Source organism: Neophocaena asiaeorientalis, unplaced genomic scaffold, assembly GCF_003031525.2.
Source record: "Neophocaena asiaeorientalis asiaeorientalis breed wild unplaced genomic scaffold, Neophocaena_asiaeorientalis_V1.1 scaffold140, whole genome shotgun sequence".
NCBI lineage: Eukaryota > Metazoa > Chordata > Mammalia > Artiodactyla > Phocoenidae > Neophocaena > Neophocaena asiaeorientalis.
Genome location: NW_020173729.1, coordinates 1,097,060 through 1,112,819, shown reverse-complemented (window position 1 = coordinate 1,112,819; position 15,760 = coordinate 1,097,060). Strand labels below are relative to the sequence as shown.

General features: G+C 58.5%; 1 protein-coding gene across 9 annotated transcripts in view; it reads left to right on the top strand.

Moving 5' to 3' along the window:
* PLEKHG3 (pleckstrin homology and RhoGEF domain containing G3) overlaps window positions 1-13,496 on the top strand; it is a 42,568-nt gene extending 29,072 nt beyond the window's left edge. For 4 of the 9 annotated variants that reach the window (XM_024750831.1, XM_024750832.1, XM_024750830.1 and 1 more), the window contains exons 4-19: window positions 454-523; window positions 797-843; window positions 951-1,101; window positions 1,192-1,323; window positions 1,547-1,729; window positions 1,941-2,033; window positions 2,294-2,380; window positions 2,602-2,635; window positions 2,986-3,078; window positions 5,570-5,659; window positions 6,113-6,151; window positions 6,592-6,611; window positions 7,066-7,380; window positions 8,063-8,176; window positions 10,287-11,679; window positions 12,128-13,496. In XM_024750831.1, the coding sequence (XP_024606599.1) occupies window positions 454-523; window positions 797-843; window positions 951-1,101; window positions 1,192-1,323; window positions 1,547-1,729; window positions 1,941-2,033; window positions 2,294-2,380; window positions 2,602-2,635; window positions 2,986-3,078; window positions 5,570-5,659; window positions 6,113-6,151; window positions 6,592-6,611; window positions 7,066-7,380; window positions 8,063-8,176; window positions 10,287-11,679; window positions 12,128-12,867 (3,601 nt within the window). In that variant the 3' untranslated portion in view covers window positions 12,868-13,496. The remainder of the gene's footprint in view (window positions 1-453; window positions 524-796; window positions 844-950; window positions 1,102-1,191; window positions 1,324-1,546; window positions 1,730-1,940; window positions 2,034-2,293; window positions 2,381-2,601; window positions 2,636-2,985; window positions 3,079-5,569; window positions 5,660-6,112; window positions 6,152-6,591; window positions 6,612-7,065; window positions 7,381-8,062; window positions 8,177-10,286; window positions 11,680-12,127) is intronic. The other 5 variants (XM_024750828.1, XM_024750827.1, XM_024750829.1 and 2 more) reach the window with 5 other exon arrangements.
* Window positions 13,497-15,760: the final 2,264 nt, after the last annotated feature.

The window sequence follows — 15,760 nt, the reverse complement described above, 5'->3', positions numbered from 1 at the left end:
AGGAGCACAGGAGGGGAAGGCAGGGGGAGCACTGAGGTTTCCTCTAGAGCCCCCATTTAAGAACAAGCAGTGCTGGGAGACTCACCCTGTCTCTCCGCTTTCCTGCATCCTTCTGAACTGGGGGCCTTGGTTTCTTTGCGAGTTCCCCCTCTCTCCTTCCCCCTTTAATGTCTGCTTTTGTGTGTTTGACCCCTGCCTGCAGAGGAGCTGTGTCCCCTCCCAAGGTGGGTACTGGTGTCCCTTCTCCCTCTCCTGCTTGTGGAACGCATGGCTCTTTTTCGTCCCCCACCTTTGCAGTGGTGCTGGATACTTTCTGTGTTGGCTGCCCCGGGCAGGGCTCGCTGACACCAGGGCTGGTGTGTGTGTGGGCACCAGGAGGGTGGGGAGGGAGTGTAGTGGTGACTGGAGGCTGCGAGCGGTCCGGTGTCTGATGACCCTTCTCCCCTTACCCAGCCAGCTACTCAGAGACCTGGACAGCTGCAATAGTGACCCGGTGGCTGTGGCCAGCTGCTTTGTGGAAAGGGTAAGAAGGGCGGGGTCCTTGCCTCCATCCTGCCTTGCTGGGGGCCTCTCTCCAGGGGAAGTGCTGAGTGCCCGGCCTCAGAGAGGAAGGGCATTTGGGGTGGAGCCACGGGCTGCTGGGTGGATGGCATGTCCGAGACAGATGGGTACAGAGATGGATCTGCAGATGCCCGGGGAGAGTGTGCTCTGGGGGCCAGGGGCATGTGTGTGATACACCCAGGTTTATAGTCAAACGGGAGTCTCCCTGAAATTACTAATTTTGGTCTTTCTTTAGAGCCAAGAGTTTGATATCTACACCCAGTATTGCAACAACTACCCCAAGTGAGTAATTAGGGTGGAGAGGGGAAGCAGAGCCATTTGGCGAGTCCAGAGCACCCCACCTCCCCACGCAGGCCTTCCCTGGTGACGGCCCCTTCCTCCACTCCCAGCTCAGTGGCTGCCCTCACCGAGTGCATGCAGGACAAGCAGCAGGCCAAGTTCTTTCGGGACCGGCAGGAGCTGCTGCAGCACTCACTGCCCTTGGGCTCCTACCTCCTAAAGCCAGTCCAGCGCATCCTCAAGTACCACCTGCTACTCCAGGTAACCCCAGGGTGCTCCCGAGTACACAGGGCCTGAGGGAGGGGCAGGGCCCTCGAGCCTGGGCTACCTAAGCCCCTGTCTCCCGCCCAGGAAATCGCCAAACATTTTGATGAAGAAGAGGACGGCTTTGAGGTGGTAGAGGATGCCATTGACACCATGACTTGCGTGGCCTGGTACATCAACGACATGAAGAGGAGACATGAGCACGCAGTCCGGCTCCAGGTGCTCTGGGGCCGGTATCTGGAGGGACAGGCAGGGGTGGGGCGGGGTTTGGAAGAGGGAATGCGAGCTGAGGGGTGGTGTCGGGGAGGATGGGCTTCTCTGGGGGGAGCCCTTGGTGCAGCGTGTCTCTGCAGAACCCAGGCGGTGGCTCCCGGGGCCCTGTGTGGTTCCCAGCAGGGTCTCGGGCACCCTGACCCTGGGGGTCGGGGATTCGCTGCTGCAGGAGATTCAGTCTCTGCTCATCAACTGGAAGGGGCCAGACCTGACCACCTACGGGGAGCTCGTCCTGGAGGGCACGTTCCGCGTGCACCGTGTGCGCAACGAGAAGACCTTTTTCCTCTTTGACAAAGCACTGCTCATCACCAAGAAGCGGGGAGATCACTTTGTCTACAAGGGTCACATCCCGGTAACAAGGCCACCGCCATCTCCTCTGCCCCCTTCCCACCGTCCCGACGGCCGGGCTCCACTCCGTGTCGCCTTCACCGGGCCCCGGGTTGGTGTGGACGCAGCTCCACCCTTAAAGATTACTCTCCCTGCCTCCCCAGATGGTCTTGAGGGGCTGGGGCCCCAGGTCAGCTCCCCGCCTCGTGCTTGACTGCCCTCTCCCTCTGCCCCAGTGCTCCTCCCTGATGCTGATTGAGAGCACCAGAGAATCCCTGTGCTTCACCGTCACACACTACAAGCACAGCAAACAGCAGTACAACATCCAGGTGAGGGGCGGGCTGGGGCGCGGGCTGGGCACAGAACCCGCCCCCTCGCGCTGCGGCGCGAGCCTCAGAGCCTCCCTCTGGAAGGGAGAGGTCGTTGTGGGCACCTCTCAGGCTTGTGCTGAGGAGTCAAGGTAACCTCACAGAGCCCCCAGCACAGGCCCTCTTTGGCCTCTGCCCTCCTCGGCAGAAGCCCAGCGCACGCTGGATGGCTTCAGGCCTGTCATGATAACCCCCGCACCCTCTCCCTCGGGTCCTCCCAGGCCAAAACTGTGGAGGAGAAACGGAGCTGGACTCACCACATCAAGAGGCTCATCCTGGAGAACCACCATACCACCATCCCCCAGAAGGTGAGTTCCCAGGGCTCCTGATGGGGTACAGGGAGAGGGTCCCTCAGAACCAGCTCCGGGGTCCACTGGGGCCTCACCTTCTGGACGTTGGCCCCGCTGGACAGTGGGGATCAGTTCAGCGGATGCCACGGTCCTTGGTGCAGCAAGAGTAAGTCTTTGGGCCGAGGGAGAAAACGGCACGTACCAGGGTAGCAACGAGGTGGGTTTCCTTTCCCTTCCAGGCCAAAGAAGCCATCTTGGAAATGGATTCCTATTGTAAGTGTACCCTTTCTGCCTGCCTTGTCCCTAATGGTGCACATCTCTAGGTCAGACCTGAGGAAGCTTTGCCTGATACTTACATTCCAGAGAGCAGGGAGGGTGGGGAGGAGGCTCCTTCTGTCAGGACTGGGGGTCTACTGCAAGACTAGGGCTCAGTGCTGCTGGTGGCTGGGACTCTGTGCCTTGTGCTCCTGGATGGAAGAGGACGGAAAATGGAAGAGGGGGGAGCTCTGGAGTCTTGTGGCTCCTGGAGCTCGGCTGGGCAGCAGAGTTGTGGTCAGGAATGGGCAGAGTCCACGCCAAGGCTGATGGTATCCCAAAGGCCTGGTTGTCTCTCTTGGGTGCAGATCCCAATCGCTACCGCCACAGCCCAGAGCGCCTGAAGAAGGCCTCCCAGGATGAGGCGTCCACCCATGTGCACCAGGGGCGCCGGCAGTCTGGTAAGGCAGGGGCTGTGCGGGCAGAGAGGCTTCTTTCCAGGACCCTTGACCATGCGGGGAACCTTCTGCAGCAGCATTTGGGGCTGGCTCTCACCCTCCGGAAATCCTGGGAAAGGGCAGGAAGGAGGGTAAATGGGGTGTGTCTGTAGCATCCTGCCTTCCACCAGGCCCCTCTGGGCCCTTCCTGCCTACCCAGGGCTGGACAGCCCTCCTTTTCCAAGGCCCCCCTTCTTAGCTCCTCTGCGATCAAAACCTTAGAATACCGGGAGTCAGCCAGAGTAACGCGCAGATGTCATGGATGGTCCCCAGCCCAGTTCTGGAACAGAGCAGAGGCAGGACGTGGGGAAAATGAGTTAGATTTCAAGTGGCACCGAATCCAGACAGGAAATATTTACTTTGGGTCTCAGGGAAAAGTTCTGCTTTCCTGGGTTTTCTTTCATGACGGCTTGCTGCTGTGTACTTGGAGGTATTGGATGAACCGTCTGTTGAAAAGAGAAAACCTTGCTTTTATTCTCGGCTCTTGTAGTGGTGAACGTGTGTGTTTTCTGCCTTGGTTTTTACCCTCGCCTTCAGTCGAGGCCCAGGGATGGATTTGGCTTCAGCCAGGCACTTGTCAAACTTACACATGAGGTGGGAGTTGGGGTGAGAACCATCTCAGAGACCCCTAGAGAGAAAGATTCAGGAGTGATGGGAGATGTGTCCTGACTGGGATCCCCGCAGTGAGTTGGGTTTGATTGGCATGACTCACGGGTCCTCAGAGCAGCTGTGTGGATTGATGTACGGGCTTTGGTCTTCTGGAGGGTGGAGCTGAGCGGTCTTTGGAAAGCTTTTGTGTTTTTGTTTTGTTTGGTATTACTGCTGATGGATCTCGAACCCTAGGCAAACTTGCCATGGTTGCAAAAGTTCTACGGTGCCATGTGTTAGAAGCCCCAAGTTGGCTTGCAGGATCTTAGTTCCCCGACCAGGGATCAAACCCAGGCCCTTGGCAGTGAAAGCACGGAGTCCTAACCCCTGGACTGCCAGGGAATTCCCCCCTTTCCTTTCTTCTCCTATAATTCTCCTGTCCAACATTCCCCCTTAACTTGCCATAGCTTTGAACTGGAAGCTTCTGACACGTGGAGGTAGTCAGTAAGTGACTGTGGTGATGGTGGTAATAGTAACACTACCTGTCATAACGTCAGCTTCCAAACTGCAGCAAGCAAGGCACTCAAAAGGATCCGTTTCAGAGCTCAGGTTTCCACAAGGCTGAGATTTTAGCCTGTAAACGCTAAGAGTTGGGTTTTGTTTGTTTTCATGTTTTAGTTTTAATCGTTATGAAACAGACATCTTTCTAAAACATGCTTCATACGCTTGAGCCTTATAAAATAGAGGAGGCCCACACAGTCGAACTTTTCCCTTTCTGGGGTCAGTGTAGCAGCATCTTTGTGGCGTGTGAACAGCTCCGTTCTCTGGGGCCTTGGGGGGAGGCGGGGCTGTGGATTGCCATAGAGACAGCTGGCATTGAGGTGTTGTGTCCATCTTTACACTGAAGAGTTCTCCTTATCAGTCTTGGCATGCTTTTCTTTAGTAGCCCTTCCTTCTTCCCTCTTCTGTTAGAAATTAATCGATTTAATGTGCGGGAAGCGTGTGTAAAAGCAGGCCAGTGAGTGGATGAGAGGGAGGATACAGGCCAGTGGAAGTGCTTTAGGGCCTGCTCTCAGCCATCTACTCTGACTGCCTCTGGACCTTTTCTGCTTCCTACTTCCAGAGAGCTGGGATGGACAGATAAGTACACTATATGGATAAGTAAGGTGGTGTTGTCATTATTTGTCACCTATTAAATATTCTTTTGTTCATTTATTTATTGGCTGCGTTGGGTCTTTGTTGCTGCACGCAGGCTTTCTCTAGTTGTGGCGAGCGGGGGCTACTCTTCGTTGTGGTGCACGGGCTTTTCACGGCTTCTCGTTGGAGAGCACGGGCTCTAGGCGCGTGGGCTCAGTAGTTGTGGCGCAGGGGCTTAGTTGCTCCGTGGCATGTGAGCTCTTCCCGGACCAGGGCTCGAACCCGTGTCCCCTACATTGGCAGGCGGATTCTTAGCCACTGTGCCACCAGGGAAGTCCGCTTATTAAATATTCTTGATTACAAGTTTTAAAGTGAAAGAGAAGAGCATTTTGTATTTCTCACTCTAAAAACAATTAGATATCTACTTACCTCGGTGCAGATAGAGTGTAGGTATGTGTGTGCCCATGCACATTTAGAAAAAAGTTCTTCAGTTTGCTCTCCTGTCCAGGAACAGCTGAGAGACCTCAATAGACTTTCCTTGTGGCTCCAAGTTTATAGTGGGCCTCCCACTGAATGCCAGTTCGTCAAGGGCAATATGGGCTAAGGGCAAGGTTCTGTAGACAGGTTCCTTGAGACATGCCTCCCTATCTCAGGTCTGTCCCCAAAAAAGGTGGGTTGCGAGGTGCTGACACCATCAGCCTAATGGATGTGTTTTGTATTCTGTCCTCAGAGCCTGGTCAGCTCCTGTACAACCGGGCAACACTCCCCAGCAGGCAGCGAGGCTTCACGGTGCCAGGCCTTAAGGGCCATAGAAAGTCGGGTGCGACCTCTGCTTTCCAGCTGGGGTGCTGTGAAGGGGCTTGGCGTTGGGTGTAGCTAAGGCGCTGATGTGCTCCGTGCAGGGAAGGAAGGTGGGGCTTGCGGTGGAGCCAGGGCCCTCAAGAGAGGCTCGTCATTCTGAAGGGGGCAGCAGGGGGCTGTGGCCCTGGAGCTGAGGGCCCCGGGCTGTGTGCTAACGCAAGGATGGGGGGCGGGGCTGCTTCTTGGCTGTGGGTCACAGCAGAGTCCCCAGGCGGGTGGGGGCAGCGGCCCGGGCCCTGTCTCCCTGTGGGCTGGTCGCGAGGGCAGCCTCCTTCAGGCCCTCGGGCTGTGGGGGGCCCCGCTGGAGTGGACTTTGAGCTGATGATGGGTGTGTGGCGCTGTGAGCGTGGGACCAGGGCCAGGCCGGGCTGCTTCAGGCCTGCTCTGACTGCCCGTTCGCTTTCCTCATCAGAGCCATCCAGACATCTGCTCAGGCAACACAGCGAGAAAGGTGAGTGAGTGAGGGGTGGACAGGCACCACCCCCTTTAAGGTGCACTCTAGGGCGGGGGTGGGAGGGTGAAGCTGGCGACCAGCAGGGTGTGGGCGTCGCGGACAGTTCAGAGGGGATTCTGCCTCGTTCTGCCCTGGAAGTGGGCCTCACCCCTTGCTGTCCGGGCTCCCCCTGCACACCTTGCACCCTGTCTCTCTGCCCTTGGGTGACAGCAGGAGCGAGTGACCGTGCCATTCTGCACCCCCGGCTCCCGGTCTGTCAGTCATTCCTTTGAAAGCCCGGGAGACCTGGTGAAGGCTCTGGGAGCAGAGCCCCTGACGCGCTCTCACCCAGGGGCTCTGGGACTCAGGCCTCTGTGAGGGGGCTCTTTCTCCGGGTTACTGATCTCCGCTCCCCCTCCCCCTCACCGCTGTGCTGGGACCCGGTGGTGGCGGAGCAGCCAGAGCAGCAGGAATGAAGGTAAGGCCAGGGGCACACGGGACAGCCTTGGGGGACAGCCCAGGTCAGCCCCCATCATCTTCCTTCACTCATCAAACACCTGTCGAGCACCTGCTGTGCGCCAGGCTCTGTCATGAGGGTCACGGAGATGAATAAGCCGTGGCCCTTGCCCAGGGGACCCTTCTGTACCCTTTTCCTGGAGTGGCACCCTGGTGGTGGCCGGCCCGGCCGGGATCCTCTCATTTTGCCCTCTCCCTGGGGCAGGCAGGCCTCTCTGGATCCTGAGTTCCTGAGCAGACCCCAGTCCCAGCTTCCCACCTCGAGAACCCCCTGCTTCACGTGGGAGCCTCGTGGAGACCAGGGGTGGGGGGGTCTAGATGTGGCTTTCTCTGTGAAGCCTCCCCAGCCCCAGCTGCTGCAGGAGGAGGGGGGCTGCCCCGAGGCCTGTCACGAGGGGGCCTTGTGCTCTGAACAGCATGCGGGCAGTGTTGGCATGCTCCTGGACTTTGAACAGCCCCCCTGTGCTCGGGGCCTGCAGTCGGAGGCTGAAGGGGCTGCCCGGGAGGAGGAGGAGGAAGAACAGGCCTTTCAGGTCTCCCTGGAGGACCTGGCAGGGCATGAAGGCTGCGAGCAGGGGGCTGGGCCAGAGCCCCCAGGCGAGGAGGAGGAGGAGGAGGAGGAGAGCCTGGCAGTGGCGGAGCAGGTAGCCGACTTTGCCAGCTCCCTGCTGGCCGCCCTCCACTGCTGGCACTATCGGGCCAACGCTTTACTTTTCTCCCGGGGCGCTATGGTGAGGTGTCTCTTCGATCTCCCCCTCCTCCTTGCATGCCCCCTGGCACGCGCATGCCCGTCCAAGAGTCCCCTCCCCTGCCCTTCTCATCCCTCCGTCCTTGTTCCTTCCTTCCTGCCATCAGCACTTCTTAACACCTTGCTCACTGTCACGCCCTGGTGAGCCCCTGGCATTCGTTGTTCCAACACTGGGTGCTAACCAGCATGCTACTCAATGGGCATGACTAATGGGGCGCGGTGGGGGGAGGGGGAGAGGCCAGCACACAGGGAGCCGCATGCCTGGCAGGGATTTCTTTTTTTTTTGGCGGTACGCAGGCCTCTCACTGTTGCGACCTCTCCCGTTGCGGAGCACAGGCTCCGGACACGCAGACTCAGCGGCCATGGCTCACGGGCCCAGCCGCTCTGTGGCATGTGGGATCCTCTCGGACCGGGGCACGAACCCGTGTCCCCTGCATCGGCAGGCAGACTCTCAACCACTGTGCCACCAGGGAAGCCCCTGGCAGGAATTTCTGAGTCCCCAGACCTGGCAGTTCAGGCTGACTCTGGAATGGCTCAGGTCCAACACTGGATCTCAACGCAGCCCAGCCCCTTTGGGGCTCAGGAGATACTGCCAGGGTTGGGATGCAGAAGGGACCAGCTCCCCGTTGTCCTGGGAGCTGACGACTACCCTCTGCTTGCTGCAGGGGAAGGGGCGCAGGGAGCCCGAAGACCCCAAGAGCTGCCGAAGGCCCAGCAGCCGATCTCCAACCACCGCTGAGAAGTGCCTGAGCTTTGAGTCTGTGTCTTCCCTGCCGGAGGTGAGTGGCCAGCAGGAGGAAGGGGGATAGTGAAGAGGCGCCTGAGCCCAGATCTCCAGCTCTGCAGATGGGGCTTTCAGGCATGGGCTGTCCCGCTGGGCCCACGGGGACAGGGAATCCCACTCCCTAGGACTCTCGGGCCCTCAGGAAGCCTGTCTGGCCTGTGGGCATGCGGCTTGGCGACCGACAGCCTCTTACTCTGAATTAGAAAAGGTGCCTCTTCCTTTGGGCAGATGCAGTCTCTGGCCAAGGGGCACAGTTATTGGAAGTGACCAGATTATAGGTCCCCTTGGCCAGGGCTCCTTGCATAGAGCATAAAGCCCTGCCCTGCTAGTGTGCCAGACACTTAAATCATGCCTGTCCCACCTGGCAAAGGAGTAAGGTGTCGATATCTACTGGGCACCTCCTGCGTGCCTGATGTTTTTGTTTCTTCCTTCTGTTTCCTGAGCCAGCTCTACCAGGGAGAACAAGCCTCAGGTTAGGGTGACGTGCCTGGCATTGCGCAGCTTCTAAGGGACAGAGCTCAGATTAGCCTTGGGTCTGTGACCCAGAAGCCTGCACTCTTTTTCCCGCCACCCCACGCTATCTGGGGGTTATGTGGAATGGAGTCCTTCGCTCTCGCAGAGTTCCAAGGAAAAGTTCATGAGGCTTAGACAAACCCGGGGTGGGCCTCACAGCCAGGACATTGAGAAGCCTGGGTGACATTGGAAAAGAGTTCAGAATGGTGCTGTCCGGTGACAATAGAATGTGAGCCTTGTGTAATTTTCTTTATTTATAAAATTTTTATTTATTTAAAAATTTTATTTACTTATTTTGGCTGCGTTGGGTCTTCGTTGCTGTGCGCGGGCTTTCTCTAGTTGTGGCGAGCAGGGGCTACTCTTCGTTGCAGTGCGTGGGCCTCTCGTAGCGGTGGCTTCTCTTGTTGCGGAGCACGGGCTCTAGGTGCGCGGGCTTCAGGAGTTGTGGCTCCTGGGCTCTAGAGCGCAGGCTCAGTAGTTGGGGCCCACGGGCTTAGTTGTTCGGCAGCATGGGGGATCTTCCTGGACCAGGGCTGAACCCATGTTCCCTGCATTGGCAGGTGGATTCCTAACCACTGCGCCACCAGGGAAGTCCCCTCATGTGTACTTTTAAATATTCTAATAGTCACATTAAAGAATTATTTAACCCAGTTTTTCCAAACTACTATCATGTCAACATGTAGTGTGTTAAAAAGCTGTTAATGAGGTATGCTGCACTCTTTGGTATGAGGTTTTTGCAGCGTGGACTGGCTACATTTCAGATGCTCAGGAGTCACGTGTGGCTGGCAGCCATTGTGTTGGACATTACAGGCCTGGCTCCTGGGTCCCACTGTGCAGGTTCTAGACTAGAACGATTGGAATTGGGTCTGATTCCTCGGGTTATAGAGTGTTATCCTGTGTTCTCCTTAAAGATTCCTCTGGAAAGCTGCCTGTACTGGCTGGTTTTATGATTCAAATGACCTTCAAGGTGGTCAAGAGAGAGCTGCCAACTTTGCTCCCTTCCTTGCCATCTGCTGCGCACATGCAGAGTCCTGCACAGGGGCGGAGGCTGGCTGGCAGGAGCCACATCCCCGTCTTTACCCTCTGGCAGGATTCCAGCACGTGGTTCTACTGCCCTCTGGATCCTGATCCACACGGGAGACCCTGGCCCCTCAGGGAAGTTGTTTAGGCCCGGGTTTCAACCCAGAACAGCCCCCATGTGGGGAGCTACTGGGGCTTGAGGGAGCCGCCTCCCCTCAGGCAGGGGAGTCCTGGTGCCGTGGCTCTGACCCCATGCTGCATGTTCCCACCTTGTCCCTGTACTTTGCAGGCAGGCTGCCACTGAGAGGTGCCACCACTTTACCCCATCTGTGTTCCTAGAATTTTTCTTGGGTTTGAGAATGTGGGCCCCGCACCCCAGCTGCAGGGTGACTAAGGGACATCCTCTCCCTAAGGGCCTGCTGCCCACTCCTGAGTCATGCTTATTCTGATTGCCTGCAGTCCTAAACCACAGCCCCTCTCACTAGGCTTTGAGCAGGCTGTGCTGTCCCCACATCCCCCCGGGTCACATGAGGGAGGTTTTTGGCTCATATGAGCTCTTTGTGCTCTCCCAGGTTGAGCCAGACCCTGAGTCTGGGACAGAGCAGGAGGTGTCTGCTGCCATGGAAGGTCCCAGGACCGAGGAGATGCCCTCAGACACAGAGGCTCCAGAAGTCCTAGAAATGCAGCTTGACACCCACCAGCTGCTGCTGGGACTGGACCCCCCGGGTGACATGGTGGACTTCATCGTGGCCGACAGCACCGAGGACCCTAAGGTCCTGAGCAGTGAGGACGAGGAGGAGGAGATGGGGGCCGCCCACGAGCCCGAGAGCCTCCTGCCTCCCTCTGTGCTGGACCAGGCCAGCGTCATTGCCGAGCGGTTCGTCAGCAGCTTCTCTCGGCGGAGCAGCCTGGCGCTGGAGGACGGCAAGTCCAGTGGCTTCGGGACCCCGAGGCTGACCAGCCGGAGCAGCAGTGTGGTCAGCCTAGAGGACAGTGAGAAGGGCCTGGCCCGACGTGGGAGCACCACAGACACCCTGGGCTCTCAGCTCCCTCCAGAAGCGGACATCAGTATGGGGGTGGCCGCAGAGAGCGACCCTTCTGTCAACGGGACAGAGACCCAGAGCCCAGGCTGCCCAGCGGAGCCAGACAGGCCTTCCTGCACAAAGGAATCGAAGCTTTCTTCCCGAGACCGGCTGTTGTTGGACAAAATCAAGAGCTACTATGAAAGTGCAGAGCACCACGATGCAGGCTTCAGTGTCCGGCGCCGGGAGAGCCTCTCCTTCATCCCCAAAGGATTGGTGAGAAACTCAGTCTCCAGAATCAACAGCCTTCCCAGGCCAGACCCGGAGCCAGTGGCTCCGCTGGGGCATAAGAGACAGGTGGGTTCGCGGGCAGCCTCGTGGGCCCTCTTTGACTACCCAGGACCAGGCCAGGCTTGTGCTGGGGACCCAGCTCCCATCACAGATGCTGAGTTCCGCCCGTCTTCGGAAATTGTGAAGATCTGGGAGGAAGTGGAGTCTACTGAGGGCAGCCCTGCGAAGGGATCAGGCCAAGGCCAGGCCAATAGCTTTGACCTGCACGAGCCCCTCTTCATCCTGGAGGACCGTGAGCTGGGGGCCATCACTGAGGAGTCGGCTGCTGCCTCGCCAGAGCGTGCCTCCCCCACTGAGCCCCCCAGCCCGGCCCACCTGGCCCGGGAGCTGAAGGAGCTGGTGAAGGAGCTGAGCAGCGGCACCCAGGGGGAGCTGGTGACCCCGCTACACCCCCGCATCCTGCAGCTCTCCCACGTGATGGACAGCCACGTGAGCGAGCGAGTCAAGAGCAAGGTCTACCAGCTGGCTCGCCAGTACAGCCTCCGGATCAAGAGCAAGTCGGTGACGGCCAGGCCACCGCAGCCGTGGGAAAAGGTGGCTGTTACCACCCCCCACCTACAGCCGGAGGCTGGAGCACCATCTGCTGGCAGAGGTATGAAGGGGGTGGGGCGGAGGGCCCTGCCTGCAAGCCTGGGATGGAAGCACATTTTAGGAGCCAGCTGGATTCTGGGAAAGTGACCCCCCTAAGGGACCTCTACCAAAAAGAGGGCTGGGGCGAGTCCTGGAGCGGGTCTAACACTCAAGACCAAGCTCCTTCTGTGGAGCAGAGGGCCTGTGGCCACAGGCCTCTGTTTTCCAGGAGAGCAGAAGCTCTCGTCTCTTCCTTTGACCTCTGACCCCACCCCACCCCCTTTTCTTCATTCTTCCCATTTCCCTTTGGTAAGGGCGCCGTGGATGGTCAGTGAGGTTTCTCTCGCATCACACGCAAACCCCCAGCAACCAGCTTCGCCTGGAAGGGGAGTTTGAGGTCAGTCCAGAGCCCTCATGTCCTCTTGCTCCCTCCTGCACAGGGGTTCAGGCGGCTCACTGTCTCCTCACAGGTAAGAGGAAACCAGTGCTGTCTCTCTTCAACCACGAGCAGCCCACGGCCCAGGAACACAGCCCGCCCAAGTCCGGCTCTGCCAGGGAGGTATCGCCGCGGCGTTTTTCCTTCAGCCCCTCGGCCACCAGCCCGAGGACCACCTCGCCTGGGGCCTGGCACATCCCCCGAAGCCCCCTCAGCCCCTTGGACACCGAGACTTTCAACTGGCCCGACGTGCGAGAGCTCTGCTCCAAATACGCCTCCCAGGACGAGGCGCTCCAGGCCAAGGGCAGCCGGCCGCACAACCTGCCCGTCAACCGGAGCCACTCGCTGCCAGAGAACATGATGCAGCCGCAGCCGCCCCTGTTGGGGAAGGTGGGCCGCTGCTGCAGCCTGAACGCCAGGAGGGCTCCGGCAGGCCCAGGGGTCGTCCAGCCTCAGCCTCTGGCGGGGTCACCTCCAGGCGCGCCGGGTGGAGGGGAGGCCCTGTACGTCACCGCAGACCTCACACTGGAGGACAGCCGGCGGATGGTCATCATGGAGAAGGGGCCCCTGTCCGGCCCCAACGCGGGACTGGAGGCAGCCAGCGGGCGGGGACCGAGCTCACCAGCAGCCCAGGCGGGGCAGGGCCCGGAGTTCCAGGAGTGTGCAGAGTATCGGCCTAAAGAAGAGGGTCCCAGGGACCTGGCAGACCCAAGCCAGCAGGGCAGAGTGAGGAGCCTGCGGGAGAAATTCCAGGCCTTGAACTCCATGGGTTGACACTGAGTCCTGGGGGAGGGAGCAGCTGTGCCAAGGGACGGGGAGGAACGGTGGCATCCTCGATCACAGCCTGGGTTCACCGTGCTCACCCGGGGCCCTCAGAAAGGCTGCCCCTGGGAGAGCGCCCTGGGGCACCGGGCAAGGGCCTTCACCTGCCGTGGGCGCGCCAGTGACTTGCGAGCCCCTTTGCCCTCCGAGGCCAGTGTGGCCGCTTCCCTTGTATGTAGTTCTTCTCTAGTAAGAGGCCAGATAGTTAAGCTCATCTCTTCCCAGGGAGAGCGAGCCCTGCTCAGGCCTCCAGTGTTGCCTGGCCGCTGCCAGACTGAGGGCCCACCCAGGGGACACACAGGAGTGTGGCCTGGGGAGGCTTTGTTCTTTAACTGTGCCTTTTCTTAGGATCTGGGCAGGAACGAGGCCCATAATTTATTGCTTTCTACCCTGTGGTATGTTGGTGTGCTCGCGCGTGTGTGTGTGAGTGTGTGTTCTGTTGTTGATTTCCCTCCTGGGAAGAACATCGTGGACTCTGTTCAGGTACTTCTGTGGGTTGTCCTGCTGGCCCCGTGGTTGTCACTAATGTACACACATTTTGTTATTTGCCAATGGTGTAATAACCACTGCTGACCAACCAACCTGTTGAGTGGTCTCCTTACTGGTGTCTGGCCGGGCTGGGGAGAGGCGATCGTGCTCAGGCCTGTCTCAGGGGAAGCGGGACGTGGGCATGTTGCTTCCACAGGTGCTCACCAAGCACAAGGCCCCAGGTGCTGGCGGGAGAGGCTGGGGCAGCAGGATGTGTGGGAGGGGACTTGTTCTGCTGCTTCTGTTCCCACGGGCTTCTGTCTACCTGCAGCCTGGCGTCCTGTCTGGGGTAATGTCAGGGGGCACCGTGCCAGCCTTTAGCTCTTTTCCCCAGGTGCCAAAGTTGGACTGAAAGGGGTGGAACATTTTTCTAACAGGCAGGTATTTCCACATCTGGTGCCTCTTATTCTTCTCTCCCTTGCTAGTTCCCAGGAGACATCCTAGGGGGCAAGGATTCTCAACTTGGAGCCTAGAAATATCTGAAGTGGCTGGCAGTATTGGGTGAGGGGCACAGATGCATTTTTTCTGGGATGGAGCCTCATCCTTCATCTTATTCTCAAAAGTGTCTTTGATTCAAAAGGCGTAGGTATGCCCCCTACTTCTGACTGGGTTTTCTGCCTTTTTTTCCCTGGGTGGACCAGCCTTGTTTCGCCCTGTTTCTTCTGGCTGGGGCCTGGGAGGAGTGGGGCTGCAGGGCCAGGTGGTAGAGCTGTCTTGCAGGTCTTCTGACCTAGGAGGACGGACTCAGCCTGAAGATGGGTCTGCTGAGTCTGATGAGGTCAAGGGAATATCAGAGGCAAGTGGAGGCCTTTCCCGAGCAGAAGCAGAGCAGGGCTGGCCCATGTTCTGCCAGCTGGTCAGAATGGTCTGTGGGCACTTGCACAGTCGCTGAGAGAGCTGGCTTCTACTAGACAAGTCTCTGACGGTGACGAGTAGCCACACACTAGAGTGAGAGTCAGGAGATCCAGCCCTGCGTTTAACTAGCCGGGTCACCTAAACTCAACGCTTTTTCCTCCTCTGTAAATTAAACAAGATGGATGAGTTGTTGCTTCTCAAATCCTCTGACTCACACTCTTCAGGAGGTGAGGCCTGGGGAGTAGTAGTCAGCACCTTCCCCAGGTGATCCTTACACAGCCCTCTAGGTTATACCTGGGAACCCTGGACCAGCTCAGTGGTTCTGACTGGCTGCCCACTGGAATCATCAGGGGAGGGAACTTTTTGAAAAATGCTGATGTCTAGGTTTCACCCACCCAGACCAATTGAAACTGTGCCTCCGGAGATGAACCCCAGGTGTGTGGATTCTGATTTTCAGATCTCTGTCCTGAGCTCCATGGGGAAGGGCCTGCAGCGAGCTTTTCTCAGGGTCTCAAGTGAAGCACAGAACGTAGGTGCCAGCAGAGTTGTTCCCATAAGACTCCAAGGACGGGCCAGGGTCTGGCTGTGCCTCTTGTCTCCATGGCGGTCCTGTGTTCACAGATTCTGCCTTGCTCAATCCACCAGCCCCCTTTGGTCCAGTTCAAAGGGAAATAGGTGAGTCAAATAAGAAACGGAAATATGGAGCATTATTGATTTATTAGAAAAACTAGTAAATGGGTTTCCTCTGGTTGGTGGAAGCACATTTGAGCAGGTGGAGGCCAAGGCCCAGCCGGCCCCAGGGCCAGCCCCAGATTGCGTGGTCTGTGCCCAGCAGGGTGGCAGTCCTCTGCAGCCACCTCCTCCCTTGCATCCTCCCTGAGCTTACTTGTCCAAGGGACCGAGCCATGGGGTCCTCTGGATCTCTGCCCCCTCCTACTGAAGGGAGGAGGGCGATCCAGGGCCAGCCTTGGGGACTCTCTTTGCTCTCCGATAGGCAGGAAGAAGGAGTGGGGTGGCGGGGAAGCCGAGCCCCCGCCGCCCCTGCCCCAGACCTCCTGTTATGGGTGCTAGTGGAGGGGAGGAAGCTCGAGGACCCTCCTTACCTCCCTCAGCCACAGTCAGTTGAGGCCAGGGGACAAAGGGGAAGGAGAGAGGGAAGGAGGACCACCTGACCATGCCCAGAAGGAGCTTCCTCTAAACTGCCCTGGGGAGGAATCCTGGTTTGCTGGTGTAGACTGGAGCTGTTTGGGGATACTGTTAAAGAAAAGAACTACAGGGCTTCCCTGGTGGCGCAGTGGTTGAGAGTCCGCCTGCCGATGCAGGGGACACGGGTTCGTGCCCCGGTCTGGGAAGATCCCACCCACATGTCGCGGAGCGGCTGGGCCCGTGAGCCATGGCCGCTGAGCCTGCGCGTCCGGAGCCTGTGCTCCACAACAGTGAGAGGACCGCGTACCGCAAAAAA